Below are 18,172 nucleotides of genomic sequence, written 5' to 3'. Positions count from 1 at the left end.
GTTAGCAGAACAATAAAACAACAAACCGATTGTGACCACGACATGAATGTAATACGGACAGACGAGTCAATTCAACTCAACATCATATTGCAGACTACATTTTTCCAGCAATAACTTCATTGAAAGTTTGAACATACAACGGGAGGAATTAAAGTTTAGAAACTTTTCAACAACATAACAGAACCCGGTTATTTAAATGCCTTTAAATCAGTGGTTCTCAAACTTTTTTATTGTCGGGGCCAAATGGTAGTATTTCAAGTGTGTAGGGAGCCGCAAAAAAACGAAACCTGGAGAAAATCACTAGACTATTACCTTGAAAGCTAAAATATCAATGTTTGGTGGTTTTCTGAGGTCTGGTGCGAGCCGCAAAATAAGTAGTTGGGAGCCGTATGCGGCCCCGAAAACCGGGTTTGAGAACCACTGCTTTAAATTGCATAAAAAGTTTAAATACTGCTAATCTTTGAATTTGCATATGCATGAAATTTTATTTTTGTTCAACCGGCAAATATAAACAAACTACCCGATGTTTCGACGTCCTATGCAGGGCGTCTTTATCAGGGTAATTTTTTTACATCCCAGATAAAAAATAAAAGTTTATGAAATATACCTTGCAACAGCACGATGTTCATTGCATGTAAATGATGGAATATTGCAATTTTTTGCAGTGAGCAAGCACAATAGGTTTACGTAACAGCTAGTGTATGTGATGTCACAATACTGAGACCACATGATCACACATTCTTCTGGAAGAAATGCTGTCAAAACGTGTTTCGACGATCGCGTTCAGTTTATTCCTCTCAGCTGTTTTCCTCTACCTCTGGACGAACAATGGAACTGGAATACCAACAAATGAAAACTCGAATTATTACGCGCGACCGAAATACAAAACAATGAAAAGCGCGAGCGTCGGTTGTGACGACATACCTGACAACAGTGACGTCACAATCACTGTCACTGACGTTACAAAGGCTGATAGTGACGTCACAAAGACTGAAAACAAAATCGCGGATAGTGACGTCATAAACTGTGATGACGCAAAGGGAAAGCGCGTTTTTGTTGAAACTAAACTTTTGGAGAATTTGAAACGCGATTGTGATTATTCGGTGGACGATGGCGACTTGGTAAAATGCAAAGATAATTCCTGTGTTCGGTTTTCAAAGTATAAGAGCCAGAAAGCCAAGGAATTTACAGAGAAATTCGCAAATCCTTTCAAGAAAACGATTCCGACGCCCATACTTCCAAAGTTCACGGTTTGTAAACTAATGTTTTCTTTTGTAAAATTATTTACCTTGTTTTGTTTGTGGTATGATTTCAAAAACCAATGCAATAGCGACCTACACTTTTTTAACTGGGTTGTGAGTCGGGTCGGACTTTTAGGGTCCCGTTTGGATTGGTCTTTACTTTGTAAAGGTTTAAAACTTATTGTTTCATAATTTTACCAACTTTAGGAACACTCACTGTCCGGTGGTAACACCGCTTTATTCGTCGTTCCGAAATCCTGTTTACCCGAAAAGAATCAACTAGAATAGTTTCTAAAACATAAACTAATCTGATTTCTATGTTTCTTTGTGGAAGTACGATTTCTATGTTTTTAATAGCACGGCGGTTCAAACGTTGTGAAAAATCCGAAGGAATCGATCAACGAAGGTCAAATCGAATCTGAACTCGCTGTTGAAAGAAAAAGAAGACTCACTCTGGGGGACGATGACATCACCAAGGTGACTTTTACCGAACCGTTCAAGTACCCACTTGATCACGAGAAAAGTTTTACCGCTTTTTCCTGTAAAATTGGCGAAGTGTTATAATTTAATTTAAACTACATACTATAAAAAAAATCACAAGTTGGGAAATTTAAGGTTAAAATTAGTTGATAATCTTATAACGAACAAATACATTTTGCTTAGAAAAACATCTTCAGTGTCTTAATCAAATAGAACCTAGGATTTAAACCAGGGGCGGGCAACATACGGCCCGCGGGCCGGATCCGGCCCGCGACGGGATTTTGAGCGGCCCGCAGACACTTTCTGGTCTTACATGAGTACTTGCTTACTACGTCAAATTATAGTTGTAACAGACAGTAACGCTCCCCAATAGCAAAAAACTTTCCCGCCTTTGTTACCATTGCACTATACATCTATTGTTACGACATAACCCCCAACCTTGTGTGTGGCCTGCTTTCACGGCTTCCTTTGTTTCCACACGTGTAGCCTAGTTAGTGTTTCAGCAATATCTAAGTCTGTGGTGTATGCATTCAATTTGCTGTGGTAAATAATTTTATGTTGTATCAGTTAGATTGTTTGGACTGTATTGTAATTGTGACGTTCTTGATTGTATTTGGTTTAGGACGTTTAGGTGGTCAAAAATCCGTTTTAAATCACTGGATAAATACGCGATTAATGTACCGACTCGGGTATCCGGCCCGCCAAGTACTTCATTTTCCCATATCAGGCCCGCCGACTGGAGAAGTTGCCCGCCCCTGATTTAAACCATACTATATAAATGATTGGTTACTGTTGGCTTTGGCTGAATGACGTAACATTACTCAGCACTGATATGGTGGCGTAGTGTGACTAAGCAATAATATTTTTCCAGATCCCTGAAGTAATTGAAGCGACCAAAACCGACCGAATACCGAACATTATCCACTTCGTTTACTTTGGCCATTTGAGAGTTCGAGTTATTGAATATCAAGCGTGAGTGCAAAAAGAGTTTATGGATTTGTTAATACTTGTGAGTAGGGTGGGGTCTTTTAGAATAGCGATTCCGGGGGATTCGAATCGAAAACTATCCGAAGCTAGAGGTCAATTTGTACCGGATAAAAATTAGTTATGTTGATTTTCGTTTGCTTGTTTGCAGTGCAAAAAGTCTTTGCTGTTTAAAACAGATACCTGCAGGTTAAATGAGAGTTGTAAACGGGCCAGAACCCACTTTTAAATAACACCCAAAGTAGCACTGAAATTAAGGTTTAACAAAATGAAAAAAAAAACGTCTGAGGTCGAATTAAGCCCGATTTATTTAAATTACCTGAAGCCCGAACCTAAAAAACACGGCCCAAATTAGGCATTGGGATTTTGTTTTGTTTACGAAGAATCAAAAGAAGATATATTGCCTCCGATTTTTTGCTCTAATCAACCACTTTGCATTTAATATCCCATTTACTGTTGTTGATTGCCAGGTTTGTAGGAGCTTTACGTTATCAGAAACCAGACTTGATATTATTCCACACTGATAGCGAACCTTCAGGAGAATATTGGGACGCGTTCAAATTCCTGGCTGGGAAGAAATTAAAGATTGTGAAAAGGTCGCCGCCGAAATCTATCTGGGGGATAAACATCAATGTAAGTCAAAACGAAATATCAAAACATAGTTGTGTATGAATCCAAGCAACTCTTTTGTTGCGCTTTGGGCCAGGGTTTGTGTGTTGTGGTCAAATTGTAAAGTATGTAATTGCAAACAAAGTTTGGCTAGAGAGCTTGCCATTGCAGTGTATAACGACCTTAAAGAACAAAACCAAAAACAAAGTCCCAAACGATATTTTTTTAGCTGATTATAAACTTAAAAATGATCGAGCCAATTCATGATATAGCGAGGGACCTTGTAAATCGAAAACAGTGTGCATTATCTGCAGCTTATAAATGAAATTTTTAACAAACCTTGCGACTTTTCCTTACTCTTGTTCGAGTTAACCCTTGAACGCCTCTATAATAAAATCCTACTATTAAATGATCGTATCGGGGTTCAACGCCACAGTTCATATGACCAAGTTGTCACCTGACTGATAGAAATGTATTTTGTTTATTTTTAAGCCCATTTTGGTCCCAGAGTTTGTAATATTGCAACACAAATGAGGCCAAATGTCGGGTCTGAATTAAGTCTGTTTTATTCGATTTATGGCCGAACCTAATTTGAAAAGCCTGGCCAAACTTACAACTTTGGTTGTGCCAAATGACAACATACTTTTGACCAAAGGACAAGCAAAAACTAAAGCTGTACCGCTTTTACAGACTCACAATCGGCGTCAGAGCAAATAAACCATCCATTATAGTTACGTAACGTGGAGGATATAGATTTTATTTCGTATTCCTCCCTTCCCGTTTACACAATATAAATTCAACATTGAATATTGGTTGAGCAGATCCTGAACAAATAAAGTTTCCCGTTTTGTTTGAATATTGATTTAACACTGTAAGGTTGGACTTGAGGCTTTACTATAACTTGAAAACGTCTTGTTTTGAAAGATTTATTGCTTTTTGTGGTTTACGGCGTTCGGAACCGAGTTGTTCGCAATACTTTAGTCCCACTCCCAACATGACAATTGATTTAAAACCCTAACTAGGTCAACAAGTCAAATTTGCCAAATCAGGTTATTTTTGATCTATTTTGGGGTGCAGCCTTTGGCACAGTGGCTAATTTTTCATTACACACCAATCTCTATTTGCAATACACTTTATACCAAAGGTGGGCAACCTTTTTGCATGCGCGGGCTAAAAAGTAATGATATATTGTGGCGGCGGGCCGCGACGGTGGTCATGCAATAACATAGCAGTGCTAGGCAAAGTCAAATACACAATCATTTTGTCTTTGTACGTAACAATGCCTCTTCTCAGTAATAAACTAATAACTCTCAACGTTTAATGTAACAACCCTTTGGTATAAAAATGGGCTTTGACACATACATTCCGTTCGGCCGATCAAAATAAAATACGAGTCGCGCGCCGCTCAAAAGTTGCTCGCGGGTCGGATGCGGCCCGCGGGCCGTAGGTTGCCCACCCCTGCTTAATACTTTAACGCAGGGGCGGGCAACTTCTCCAGTCGGCGGGCCTGATATGGGAAAATGAAGTACTTGGCGGGCCGGATTCCTGAATCGATACATTAATCGCGTATTTATCCAGTGATTTAAAACGGATTTTTGACCACCTAAACCAGGGGTGGGGAACCTTTTTGTTTATAAAAGCTACCTAACGATTTATCGACACTCGTGTAGGCCGCATAGACTATTTCCCAGGCCAAGGGCAGTGATGTTCAAACTTTTTGACTTACAGAATGGTCGTTTTGCTATTTCCTCGTAGTTTGTAGGACTTACGGTCCCAGCTAATTAAAATCCCTCACTACATTTTCATCTTCACTACAACATTCAGGATTTATTTAACCTAGAAATTGCTGAACCTGGAGTTTTTGGTAGTCCTAACTATGGAAATCGCTTTATGTACCACTATGGGACCACATGGGTCTTGTTTGAAAACCGCTGCCCTGGAACTAATCAAAAAATAATCTGCAATAAAGTCAAAAATACGTTTCTGTCTATTTTTTTCAGCGCCTGGTGCAGTCGGTTATATGAACATCTTAAAAATGTATTTTGCCATCGAAGGCCGCACTTAGTGCCCTGAAAGGCCGCATGTGGCCTTTAGGCCGCAGGTTCCCCACCCCTGCCTGAACTAGGCTATACGTGTGGAAACAAAGAAAACCGTTAAAGTAGGACACACACAAGGTTGGTAGTTATGTCGTAACAATGGACGTATGGTGCAATGGTAACAACGGCGGGAATTTTTTTTGCTATTGGGGAGCGTTACTGTGCGTTACAACTGTAATTTGACGTAGTAAGCAAGTAATGGGGGATTGCGGCAGACTGTGGCCGCGGGCCACATTATCATGTAAGACCGGAAACTGTCCGCGGGCCGCTCAAAATCCCGTCGCGGGCCGGATCCGGCCCGCGGGCCGTATGTTGCCCACCCCTGCTTTAACGGTACTTGTCGAAAACCTTACATACAGGCACATATGCGTCTGTTTTCTGATTGCTATTCAAACCAGCTGGCAAAAAACATTGTTACAAAATGTAGGCGCGCGAAGTCATTACCGTTTATTACGTAACAAATAAGTTGGCACGCGGCGTAAAAAATGTTACCAAACAAATAAAAGTTGCAAAATACAACCTTTTGATTTTGGAATTTGCTTTGAAGCTCGTTGAACACAAAGCTGACGTAGCAAGGCTTCAGATTTTGTTGGAAGTTGGTGGAATATATCTCGACACTGATAGTGTTATCCTCACATCGCTTCAGCCGCTCATGGGCAACGATTTGGTTCTTGGAGAGGAGAGTGAAATGGATCTCGGTGAGAAATTCAGCAATAATTTTGATTTTTAAATTGCACGAGTTAGGCATTTTTGGCAGGAAAAAATGTGACATAGGCGCTGGCAAGTTTAAGTACACCGTATAGTTTGTGACAAGATTAAATAGTTTAATCCACGTGTCGGCAAACTGAACAGCATTTCAGGGTTGTTATTTCGGCGTTTATAAGATTGCCGACCCCTGCTTTGATACAAAGTAATTCTTATGCGCAAATACAGCGCCAGAGGATACACTTGGGCCCTGATTCAAGTCTCACCAGAGCGCTTAAATAACACAAACAACTAAACAAAGAAGTTGTATTTAATGTATCGCTTTCAGACGCAAAATATTATGGAACGAATCGTGTTAAAGACCAAACTTGTTATCCATAGTTTTATTGACGTTGGAATATCTTCTTCAGGAGAAAATTCAGTCATAAACTGTTACGACATCATAAATAGGCTTTTTTGCCCATCAGATTTTTGACGTGTTTCTTAATTTTATGACACTCAAGGCCACAAAAATTTGTTCGGATCGTGATAAAGTTTTTATGATGCATTTAAACACAATGTTGCCTTACAGCCAATGGAGTGATCTTGGCGAAGCGGGATTCCTGGTTTTTGAAACGATGGTTTTGGGAATACAAGTATTTTGACGACGGACAGTAAGTTACTTCAGTTTTCTTCGTATCAACCCAAGGTTGGGTATAAACGTAAATGAAGACGAAATTAAAAGCCTTTGTTAGGGAAGGGACAATTGAGTTTTAGATGCAAAAGTTTACAGACTAAAAACTGACCTAAAAGCTTAATACCGTTTCACTATCTGGTTAAACAAATTTTTCAGTCACATATAACTACAAAGCATACCTTAATAGAATACCAAACTTTTACTTTCCCAAACTATTTTGCACAAATAACAAAATTACGTCCGCTAGGTGGGGTAAGAGCTCTGTGGTCGTTCCCTGGGGTCTGTGGAAATCTTTTCCGGACAAAATCTTCGTTGTAAAGCAGAAAATCTGTCGGCCAAACTGGAAAGAGGTGAAACTTCTATTTCACGAACTGATAGAATGGAAAGACCACTACGTTATGCACCTTTATTCCAGGTTTGTGACGTTGTGTATCTTTGTTATGTGTTTGTGACGTCATAGACTTTTGTAACCAGGTTTGTGACGTCATAGGCCCTTTTGTTATTAGGGGTTATTGTGTTTGTTTTTGTTTTTTTTAAAACACCGATTTAACTTACAATGGAATGGGAATTATGCGCTGGCGAACAATTATTGTTTCCTGAGCTTGCCTCCAAAGTCAGGAAACTCAAATTACGGAGTTACGGTGAAATTTGTTGAACACAATTTACACTCACTGTAATATTTTGGGATGTAATTCCCGTTTTCCGTTTAATCACATGTGATTCTAAATTCCAAACCTATCATTTGTCATCATAAAAATATAATTACATAGTAAATGAATTGTTTATGCTTCATACATTTTATGGCAAACGTTTGAACAATTGCTGTTGTCAGTGCAAAGCATTTAAAATATATAAACACAAATACTAATTGTTGCTCACACAATTTTGCTCGAAACAGTTTATAAGTTGTGTTACGCGACAGAGTCTCAACAATGGGTTGGACACGTGTTATCATGTAGACCAGGGGCTCTTAACCAGGGGTGCGAGAACTGTTCCTAGGGGGTGCGGGCATGCTGAATCATTAAGGTTGGTTAGGGCTATTCTATATTTAGGCAATTACAGAAGGGGGAGCGAAAATTGGTTGGTGATTTGAAAGGGGTGTGGCATGGAAAAAAGGTTAAGAACCACTGATGTAGATTTTACTTCACACGAAGTAAAATATCGACTTTTTAGGTTCATGAAAGATTTGGACGGAAAAACTGAACGACCTTTAAAGGAACTGGCTGTCCTCAACACAACTTACGGGGAGGTAGCCCGCCACGCGATATGGGGAAACTACCGGGGGCGTGACGTCACAAACTGGATTGTGACGTGCAATCTGACGCAACAGTTGATCAGGTAGGTTAAGTTGATCCCCATGTCGCACAATACGATTCAGAATTGTAAACGGGCTTGAAACTGGAGCCCGAAACCCGGCCCGAACCCGAATCGTTTTGGGGAAGCCCGTTTAGACCCGAAAGTTTGATTGACAGGCCCATACATTAAAGCCTCAGAAAAGACCAAGACAACCAAAACAATACACAATTGGTCTTGAACAAGGTTCTTTAGGGCTATTTGACAATATAGGTCAGGTTCAGCAGCTGGCTACTTAGCTAGTTAAATTTATTCAAAACAAAATACGGACACAGAGTGTAAAGTCCCGCGGCTCGAATCAAGCCCGTTTTTTAAAGAAACCTAAGCCCGAACCCGGCCCGACTTATTAAAAATTTGTTTCTTTTTACAGCGAGTACAACTCCACAGCGCCGCGCAGTGATGAAAGATGACGTCACCGCGGGATTCCCCGAGACTGAAACCGATGACTTCAATTCTTGCGAATCAAATTTAGGAGATTTTGTCACAACTCTTTGTTTTTTGCCATGGCAGTTCGCAAAATAGTGTTTTTTTTCCAGAGAATGAACTAAGAGTCGCCGGTCACTGTGGATATTCTGTGATCTAAAAACAAACGCGTTTTTTTTCAAAGAACAAAACAAAAGTAGAACTCCGTCCGAATATCGGTTATGTAAAAGTATGCAAACGGTGCAATATTTCAAAACCGTTAATATTGCCATGTGTATTATTTTTATGTTATTATGCCTTCATAGAAGGGGACATATATTGTTTTTGTCCGTATTTTTTTTTCTTTTTTCTGTCTAACGCTGGTTTGTGAGACGCGTTTGGTCAAGAAACAGTGCTTTAAATTTATTCAAATTTGGACAAATGTTAGTTATTAATCCAAATTTGATCCTCCTGAAACAGTGTGAGAATAGTGATCAATGTTACAAAGCATAAACACACTTTTTTCATCTTTTTCACCAGTTTTTTTTCTTTGTTTGTTGCAATATGTTGATGCTGATTCTTGCTACTCTCGGGATTCGTGGTTTCCTTAATAAAATTAAATAAAAGAAGGCCCGCGCATGCAAAATTGTTGCTCACATTGGGTCAAAGTTTATACAAAACATATACTTTGTTTTATATATACTTTGCTTTGGCCTATCCCTAGACATTGTAAAAAATCGTTTTTTACGTTGCAAAGTCGTTTGTTACGTTTACAACGTGTCCATTTACGCAGTAAATTGTATGTGACGCATAATTAAAGTTTTTAGCTGCTCCAACAAGTTCAGTTTCGCAGGCGTTCTGCTCCAATGGTTTCAAGTATCGTTTGTGATTTAACAATAAACGTTGGGAAGAATTTTTTGCGGTTTTCTTTTTTTTCGGTTGACTAGTCGTGAAAGGATTTACTACACAGTTGGCGACGTAATATTATACGTAGCGACTCCTAACCTCCCGTAAGCCAGTTCCTGTACCTCGTTTAACATAGGCCTACCATACGTCCTCTTTTTGGAGGACCTTTTTAACAAAAAGCAAGTTGTCCTCCAAGGACAAATAATAAAATACCCAAATGTCCTCCTTTTTGAATTTTCTGTATTTACTAATAGCTAAGCTAAATTTCAATTGCGCCATTAAAATCGGCCAAATAGTGCGAGTTGTGGTTATTGTTAATTGAAATTCATAATTTATAGTAAGTTAAACTTCATCCAAATTGCACTATAACAAGTGACTGCGTGAAAGTCGTTAAATATCTTGTGCGTTCATTTTCACAGCAGAAAGCGTTAATATTTTTTGTCGGGAATGTGTCCCTCTTTTTGGTTATGAAAATATGGTAATTTTTGGTTATAAAAAAGCAGCAAAATAATTAATACTCTCAAAAAAATTCCTATTTTAACAACAACATTGACGTGCCTTTAATGTTTCAATTTTAACCTCTCGAAGAGGACAATTGTTTTTGACCAGTTCATATGTTGAGAGCATTTAAATCAATTGTGTTCGTTGCGGAATAATAATTGGTCGGAAATGTTTCTAAGAAGTAAATAACGCATGACTAACGTTGGTCTGATTTTTGGGTATGCGAAATAACTGACATGCACGAAAAAGGGCATTAAAATCAGTAAAAAAACACATGTAATTGAGATCTGTGCGTGTCCGTCACAATGCACCAAAGGCCGATCCCTGGTACCAAGTTAAAAGCTATGAGCACTGTCTGCAATCAGACTTGGACAATTACATAATTCTAGTTGTCTAATTGGGCAAATTAGAGCAAAATGGCGGCAATTCTAATTCCAATCAAATTCACAGTTTTCCCAAAATCGCTAGTTTGTCCAACGGCACTTTTAGGCATGTGATCTGAGCAGGCATTTTGTAACCAAAGCGCTCAAAACCATGCAATTTACAAGACCACCAAAGCGCTCAAACCATGCAATTTACAAGACCAAACTACATCACTGAAACACGTTTATCAGTGAAATTTGTCACTCAGCTTCGTTTAAACATGTTTTAGATGCACCGAATCGTATTGTTTTAAACGTGCAAATCTACAAATTTGAAACAAACTAAAGTTGGTTGGCTTAAATCTAATTCTATAGTTTAATTCTAAAATTTCTAAAAAAAGGAGATGCTCTAATTTTAATTCTAATCTAATTTGAAAAACCTAAAAAAAATCTGGTTGTCCAAGTCTGTCTGCAATTAGTGGTATTATGTTGAATTAACTCTCAGCATTTTTATAGGACTTTAAGCGCTTAAACATCAGTTATCACATTGACATTGTTTGTGAAATAAAATCTTTTTGTTTGATTTTTGTTTGTTTAAAGGGGGCGTTTATAAATTATGTAGACATATAAGAGGCGGTACAGGAAAAAAGGTTAAGAAACAATAGTTTAAACAGTTACAAGTATAAACATTTTTTTTTAAATAACAGGACTTGTGTACCTTTGAATACCTTTAAATATTTTTAGTTTTTTGATGAAATAATATAAATGTTGTTTTTTGCAGTGGAGTAATTTCCTGAAAAAATGAGGTCAAAATGTTTTTCGAAGTTAGCCTTCAGTTTATTTGTAGCAGTAGCTGTAGTTTTCTTTTACTTCTGGACGAAGAATGGAAACAGCGCGAGCGTCGGTTATGACGTCATACCAGTAGGCGACAGCAGTGACGTCATAAACGCTGTCATTGACGCAACAAACGATAACAGTGGCGTCACAAAGACTGATAATAAAAGCACGGATAGTGACGTCATAAACTGTGATGACGCAAATGGAAAGCGCGTTTTTGTTGAAACAGAACTTTTGGAGAATTTGAAACGCGATTGTGATTATTCGGTGAACGATGGCGACTTGGTAAAATGCAAAGAGAACTCTTGTATTCGATTTTCAAAGTATAAAAGCCAGAAAGTCAAGGAATTTACAGAGAAATTCGCAAATCCTTTCAAGAAAACGACTCCGACGCCCGTACTTCGGAAGTTCACGGTTTGTAAACTAATATTTTTCTTTTATAATTGACTTGACTAACTAATTTACTATGTTATATATAAGCTATTGCTGCCAGGCAAAATAGCAAGCTTATATAGCTCTTCTGGAAAATGTAGTTTTATTTCGCCTTCAAAATTTCTGTTTTTCTTTGTTTATCGTGCACTGTAGTACTACGCGCATTCAGTGTTATTTACCCTGATGAAGGCGACCTGTATAGGACGTCGAAACGTCGGAATAAAAATACAAGCAGAGCTCTATAAACTTGACATTTACTTTGTCGTTTAAGCTTTAAAACTAAAACCACAGCGAATCGGTCTGGTACTTTTAGGTCAGGGCTCCAATGTCAGGCGTGCTTAATTCTTTGGTTTATGCGTGGTTCTAAAATCCCTAGTTTTAATTGTTGTCGATTAGTTATCAATTATCATTTATCAGAAAAAAATCAACTACATGAGTTTCCGACTCTTATAAGTCATCATATCAACTAATATGATTTCAATATTTGTTTTAAAGTATGATTTCTATGGGGGGTTTTCAGTACGGCGGATCAAACGTTGTGAAAAATCCGAAGGAATCGATCAACGAAGGTCAAATCGAATCTGAACTCGCTGTTGAAAGAAAAAGAAGACTCACTCTGGGGGACGATGACATCACCAAGGTGACTTTTACCGAACCGTTCGAGTACTCACGTGATCACAAAAAAAGTTTTACTGCTTTAAAGTAGCGAAATGCTATAAATTAATATGAACTGTGTTGCATTAAACAGATAATTTGCCTAATTTGGACAAAACCCGAGGTACAAATGATTTATAATGTGGCAAGCCTGGAACTAATCAACATCAGTTAACCCGGAAGCTATATATATACATAAATATATATATGATGGGCTACTGTTTAGCTTATGATGACGTCAGCAATGATGTCTTTTTCCAGATCCCTGAAGTGATTGAAGCGACCACGACCGACCGAATACCGAACATTATCCATTTCGTTTACTTTGGTCATTTGAGAGTTCGAGTTATTGAATATCAAGCGTGAGTAAAGAAAAAAAAGTTCATAAATCACTAAGGCTTGTGAGCGGTAAATCTACTAACACCATACCTCACGGGACACCTAAAATTAGCTAATTTTCGATAGGTGGCGCAAAGAGCACTGTTTTACATTGAAAACGTTATACCTCCAAAAATGCTCACGGTTAGGGCTATTATGGTCGGGGTAAGGTATTATCATTTAAAATTCAATAAAACTAACCCCTCTTTAGCCGCTAAATAAAACTTTCAGCTCTTTACGCCCCCTTGTGAAAGTGAATCTCCCGTGAGGTATGGTGTTAACTATCCTTGTGAAAAGGGTTGGGCAACATAGAATAGCGAATCCGGGGGAAAAATTCTTTGCTGCTGAAAACAGATACTTGCTGTAAGCGTAATAATAGCCTCAAACCCAAAAATAAAGGTTCAAGCAGATCTGAAATTTAGGTTCACCAAGTGTGACCGAGTATAAAGTCAGATCCGAATCAAAAGCTCAAATTTGTTCAAACTAACTAAAATCCAAAGACTGTCGCGAACCCGGTACGACTTGCAACTCCTCATTACTAGAAAAACCATTGTGTTTTTTGAACACGCCGATGTGTTGGGACCGCGATATTTTCTACTTCGACCAACCACTTTGCATTTAATATCCCATTTACTGTTGTTGACTTCCAGATTTGTAGGAGCTTTGCGTTATCAGAAACCTGACTTGATATTATTCCACACTGATAGCGAACCTTCAGGAGAATATTGGGACGCGTTCAAACTTCTGGCGGGAACGAAATTGAAGATTGTCAAGAGGTCGCCGCCGAAATCTGTCTGGGGGATCGGTTTAAACGTAAGTCACAATAAAAAATCGAAACTAAGTTGATCGAGCGACCGCCTATTGCCGAAATTGAATTTCCATTTTGGTCGATGCCTTGGATTTTTGCAAAACCCAACCTCTTGACCTTGAAATTTGTTTTAAAGGTCGTTGAACACAAAACTGACGTAGCAAGGCTCGAGATTTTGCTGGAAGTTGGAGGAATATATCTTGACACTGACAGTGTTGTCCTCACATCGCTTCAACCGTTAATGGGCAACGATCTAGTGCTTGGAGAGGAGAGCCAAGTGGATCTGGGTGAGAAGTTCTGCAATCTAATTTCGGTTAAAAAATGCACGATTTACATGACATCGTGATCTTGGGATAGCAAAGTCGTTGGAATAAGGAATTACGACATGGTTGTACGCTTGTAGGGTGGTAGAAATTAGCCGGTTCCCACCGGTTCTATATAGAACCGTCTCACGAAATTTTATGAGATCAGCAAACCGGTCAGCATTACTGGTTACTGTCAATGGACTGTTTGTAACAGAACCGGCTAAAAATATGACTTTTGTGATAAAACCGGCTGAAAAATATTTGAATTCCACCACTGCGCTTGTAAAAATTAAGCTACAATGTGGTTTCAAATTGTAAGCAGCTTTTTAGTGCAATTTATTTTAAAGCAGTGGTCCCCGAAATTCTGTCAAAACATTGAACAATGATTTTTTCGTTTTAAAAAGCGAAGCTGTGCATGAGCTTCACACGCGCCGGTGCGTGGTTGAAAGCAACAATGATTTTTTCTGGTTCTTGTGGTAGAACAGCATACACCCCACTTATGCTGCTGTGTATGGCGTTGACTTTGTTGGAAAATTAGAAGAAAAAACTGAAGATAGTTATTGATAATGATGATAGTTTAACGAGTTTATAGAGTTTTCTGGCAAATGTATGTTTATTCCGACGTTTCGACGTCCTATACAGGTCGTCTTCATCAGGATAAATAACACTGAATGTGCGACTAGTACAGTGCATGATAAACAACGGATGATAGTTAATCTCTGATTTTGTCCACAGCCAATGGAGTGATCTTGGCGAAGCGGGATTCTTGGTTTTTGAAACGATGGTTTTGGGAATACAAGTATCATGACGATGGAATGTAAGCTTGTTCAGTTTATCCTATTAGCCAAAGTTTGGATGTAAACCCGAATGTATAGTAATCAAAAGCTTTTAAAGAGGGGTGGGCAACCTGCGGCCCGCGGGCCAAATGCGTCCCTTCATTAAAGGTTGTGCGGCCCGCAGAGACGCTTGGATTTCAAATGTACTGACAACCGAGTCCAACTATTATATATTTTTGAGCAGATTAATGCGCCCGTGCTATTTTTCTGCGACCCGGCAATATATGGCTAGAATCAAATGTGAATTTTACTTGTAGTTACGTATATTTGGTAAGAAACAAAAAATCCCCCGTGTTATACACAGGTGCGGCCCGCGAAATAATCTTGGCAATTGTATTTGGCCCCACAGTGGCAAATTTGCACACCCCTGCCTTAAAGGAAGGGAAAATAAAGTTTGAAATGCAGAAGCTTATAGGCTTACTGTGCAAAACTTTATACTGTGCGGCTATCAGGCTAAACAAATTTGTCGCACATGTAACCGGAAAGCGTACCTTAATAAAAGACCAAACTTTCACTTACTAAACTTTTTGCACAAATTACAACAGCTATTTACTTCCGGTAGATGGAGCAAGAGCTCCACGTTTGTTCCCTGGGGCTCTTATTTGACGAACTCATAGATTGGAAACACCATTACGTCATGCACCTTTATTCCAGGTTTGTGACGTCATACACGTTTGTAACCAGGTTTGTGACGTCATCCGCCTGTTTGTCATCCGTTTGTTGCTTGTTTACATATTTGAAAAAACAGTGTTTTTAAGAGGTATTGAATTTGTTTTTTTGGAATAACACCAATTTAACTTATAGTGGAATTGGAATTGTGCATAGTTTTGTTTTAAACAAATCCTTAACACATTTTATGAAAACAATTTTCAATTTGTGCACCTCATTGTTACGCGACAGAGCCTCAACAATGGGTTGGACACTTGTGTTGTTATCTGTAGCAGTGCTCTTCAACCTTTTTTGGTGTGGTGAACCCTTAAAGTTGTTGTGACGAATCCATGCACCCTGTTTACTTAAAATCAAAACTTTTAACGTAAACTTTTTTGAACAAAAACTTTTGACGTAAATTAATGTGAATCTGCACTGTGCGCAAAGCGTATTTTGAAGTAGATCGCACTGAAAGTGTTAGATATCAGCATTTCAAAAAAATAAAATGTTCATTTATAAATCAATTGAAACCTACACCCTTTTTCTAATATCCTGAAGGTCAAATATTAATTATCATTCAAAGTTTGTGATGCACCCTTGTATACCCTTTCGTATTGGTGCACCCCATGCATATTTTGGTGCACCCTAGGGTGCACCGTGCACATCGGTTGAAGAGCACTGATCTAGACTTTACTTTATTGTTAACAAAGTAAAATATCGACTGTTTAGGTTAATGAAAAAACCTGAACGGCCTCTGAAAGAACTCGCTGTCCTCAACACAACTTATGGGGAGGTAGCCCGCCACGCGATATGGGGAAACTACCGGGTGCGTGACGTCACAAACTGGATTGTGACGTGTAATCTGACGCAACAGTTGATCAGGTATTAAGGTTGAGTTGATTTCTATTTCCAACAATACGATTCATATAATTTTCTTTCCGCAGCGAGTACAACTCCACAGCGCCACATAGTGGTTAAAGATGACGTCACCGCGGGATTCCTCGAGACTGAAATCAGGGACTTCAACAGACTTCTTTTGAGAAGAAATTCGTCCGACTGTCGGTTATGTAAAAGTATGCAAACCATACAATATTTTAAAACCGGTAATATTGTCATGTGTATGTTTTTTGTGTTATTTTGTGTATTATCGAAACGGTTAGAATTTTGGACAACCTCGCAAAGCATATACACATTTTTATGGGTCTCCTTCCCTATTTTGTTTTTGTCCGTATTTTTTTCTTTCTTCTTTTTTTGTCTAACGCTGGTTTGTTCTACGCGTTTGGTCAAGAAACGTTTTTGCAATTATATGGCAATAATGATGCAAAAAAATGATGCCTAGAAGGAGCCCAGAAAACCCGGCTATTACAAATTTCTAAACTAATCTACTTATGGAAAGATTCAAAGTAAAATCGTTCAAACCGTACCTACGTGTAATAGTTCCATCGGTTGCTTTATGTGAAACACCAGGTCCGTTTGAGCGACGATCCCGTCCAGTTGCAGGTAGCACACTTACTTCAGCACCACTGTCGATTAAGAAGTTGGCTCCTGTGTTGCGGTCTGACACAAAAAGGAGTTGGTTTTGTCTGCCGGCCGTCGCAGCCAATCTAGGCAGCCGGCTGGCTCCAATCCCTGACAAATGCGTGGTTGGTGGCAACGACGTGCCTTAAGCCCAAAGCGCTGATTGAAAAGGCCTCGTGGATCAAGAGAAGAATTGTTGCTTTTACTCGGCACTTTTGAAACAACAAAATTTGGGTCGCGCCTTGCTTGCCATGAAACATCTGCTCTCTTGGCGAAACTTCGAAGGTCGTCGATGTTTTCTTTTGCCAAAATAATTCTGATGTATTCTGGCATTTGTTGTAGAAATAAATGTTCAAAAAGGAAACACGGCTTGTGATCGCCTAATAAAGCCAGCATTTCATCCATTAGGGCTGAAGGTTTTCGATCCCCTAAATCAGGCAAATTTAAAAGACGAGCGGCTCTCTCTTGCTTTGAAAGAGAATATGTGTCCAACAGTTGTTGCTTAAGCGCTTCATATTTTTCTTCTGCAGGCGGATGTTCCAACAAATCAATTAGACGTTGCGCTGTGTTTTGATCCAATGCAGAAACCACATAATAAAACTTTGTTTTATCGTCAATTATCTTTCGCAAAGCAAACTGTGCTTCTGCTTAATTAAACCAAACATGCGGTTGCCCGGTCCAAAATGTCGGCAACTTCGAAGATACTGCATGCTCTTCCATCCTCCTGAGAAGTGCGTGCTCAGGTTTTCGACAGGTTGCAAATAGAAAAAGGCATGTGACGTATTGTGCGGTTCGGTTACGGGTGGATGAATACGCAGTTGGGGAACACACATAGTTGTCGCCACAATATATTTCAGGGGTCACCAAGCTATGGTCATTTCATCCGGCCTGCGACCTTATTTTTTGGTTTGCCAAATCATGTTGATGACTTTGTAACATTGAAAAATTAATCTACTCCTTACGAAAGTTTTCCTATCGCGAAATGTAAAATTAATATTACGTAGTTTCATAGAATTACAACGCCCAGGATTGATCCAAAGGCAGCTTGTTACGTCACAGACAAGACTGCAGGTGTTAATTGTGCGCAAACTATTGCCTTCTTTTGTGACTTGTGACGAAATATACAGTTTAACAGTCGCATAACCGGATTTTAAATGGGATCGTGGAAAGACTATATCTTGGCGCCCCGATAGAATTCGCTTCGAGGGCTAAGTTTGGAAAGACGGCGCTAGAACATGTAAACTATGCGGCCCGCGCGAATTATTATTAAACTTATCCGGCCCGCAGTGAAAAAAGTTTGGTGTCCCCCTTTCTAGTCTTTCTTCAATGACCAATTTTTTATTTCAACAATGCTTTCTTCCTTATTTGTTGCAATGTGTTCATGCGGCTCTCGGGGTCCATGATTTGTCCCATAAAATTCATCAATGATGAAAAGGTAAAG

The 18,172-nt window shown here is 39.0% G+C and overlaps 1 protein-coding gene and 2 pseudogenes across 2 annotated transcripts; 2 read left to right on the top strand and 1 right to left on the bottom strand.

Annotated features, from left to right (window-relative positions):
- The first annotated feature begins 637 nt into the window (after positions 1-637).
- Positions 638-9,179, top strand: LOC145220658 (uncharacterized). Its single transcript, XM_080087873.1, has 9 exons — positions 638-1,250; positions 1,599-1,718; positions 2,593-2,693; positions 3,176-3,338; positions 5,958-6,108; positions 6,687-6,768; positions 7,039-7,206; positions 7,965-8,129; positions 8,515-9,179. Exons 1-9 carry the CDS (start codon positions 753-755, stop codon positions 8,552-8,554), a joined length of 1,488 nt encoding a protein of 495 aa, XP_079943999.1. The 5' UTR covers positions 638-752; the 3' UTR covers positions 8,555-9,179.
- Positions 9,180-11,140: 1,961 nt separating this feature from the next.
- On the top strand, positions 11,141-16,998 carry LOC145218492 (uncharacterized; annotated as a pseudogene). The gene is made up of 9 exons (XR_013857630.1): positions 11,141-11,566; positions 12,080-12,224; positions 12,500-12,600; positions 13,267-13,429; positions 13,561-13,711; positions 14,465-14,546; positions 15,128-15,219; positions 15,943-16,095; positions 16,158-16,998. The product of XR_013857630.1 is annotated as an uncharacterized LOC145218492 (transcript).
- LOC145219982 (uncharacterized) lies at positions 16,744-17,451 on the bottom strand (annotated as a pseudogene).
- Positions 17,452-18,172: the final 721 nt, after the last annotated feature.

The sequence above is a fragment of the Phallusia mammillata genome, chromosome 3, assembly GCF_965637545.1.
Source record: "Phallusia mammillata chromosome 3, kaPhaMamm4.hap1.1, whole genome shotgun sequence".
NCBI lineage: Eukaryota > Metazoa > Chordata > Ascidiacea > Phlebobranchia > Ascidiidae > Phallusia > Phallusia mammillata.
This window is presented reverse-complemented; position numbering and strand designations above follow the sequence as displayed.

Coding starts and splice junctions, on each gene's coding strand:
- LOC145220658 (XM_080087873.1), top strand. CDS start 753: ATGCTGTCAAAACGTGTTTCGACGATCGCGTTCAGTTTATTCCTCTCA. Junction 6,109..6,686: donor GGAGAGTGAAATGGATCTCG/GTGAGAAATTCA, acceptor GTTGCCTTACAG/CCAATGGAGTGATCTTGGCG. Junction 7,207..7,964: donor GTTATGCACCTTTATTCCAG/GTTTGTGACGTT, acceptor TCGACTTTTTAG/GTTCATGAAAGATTTGGACG.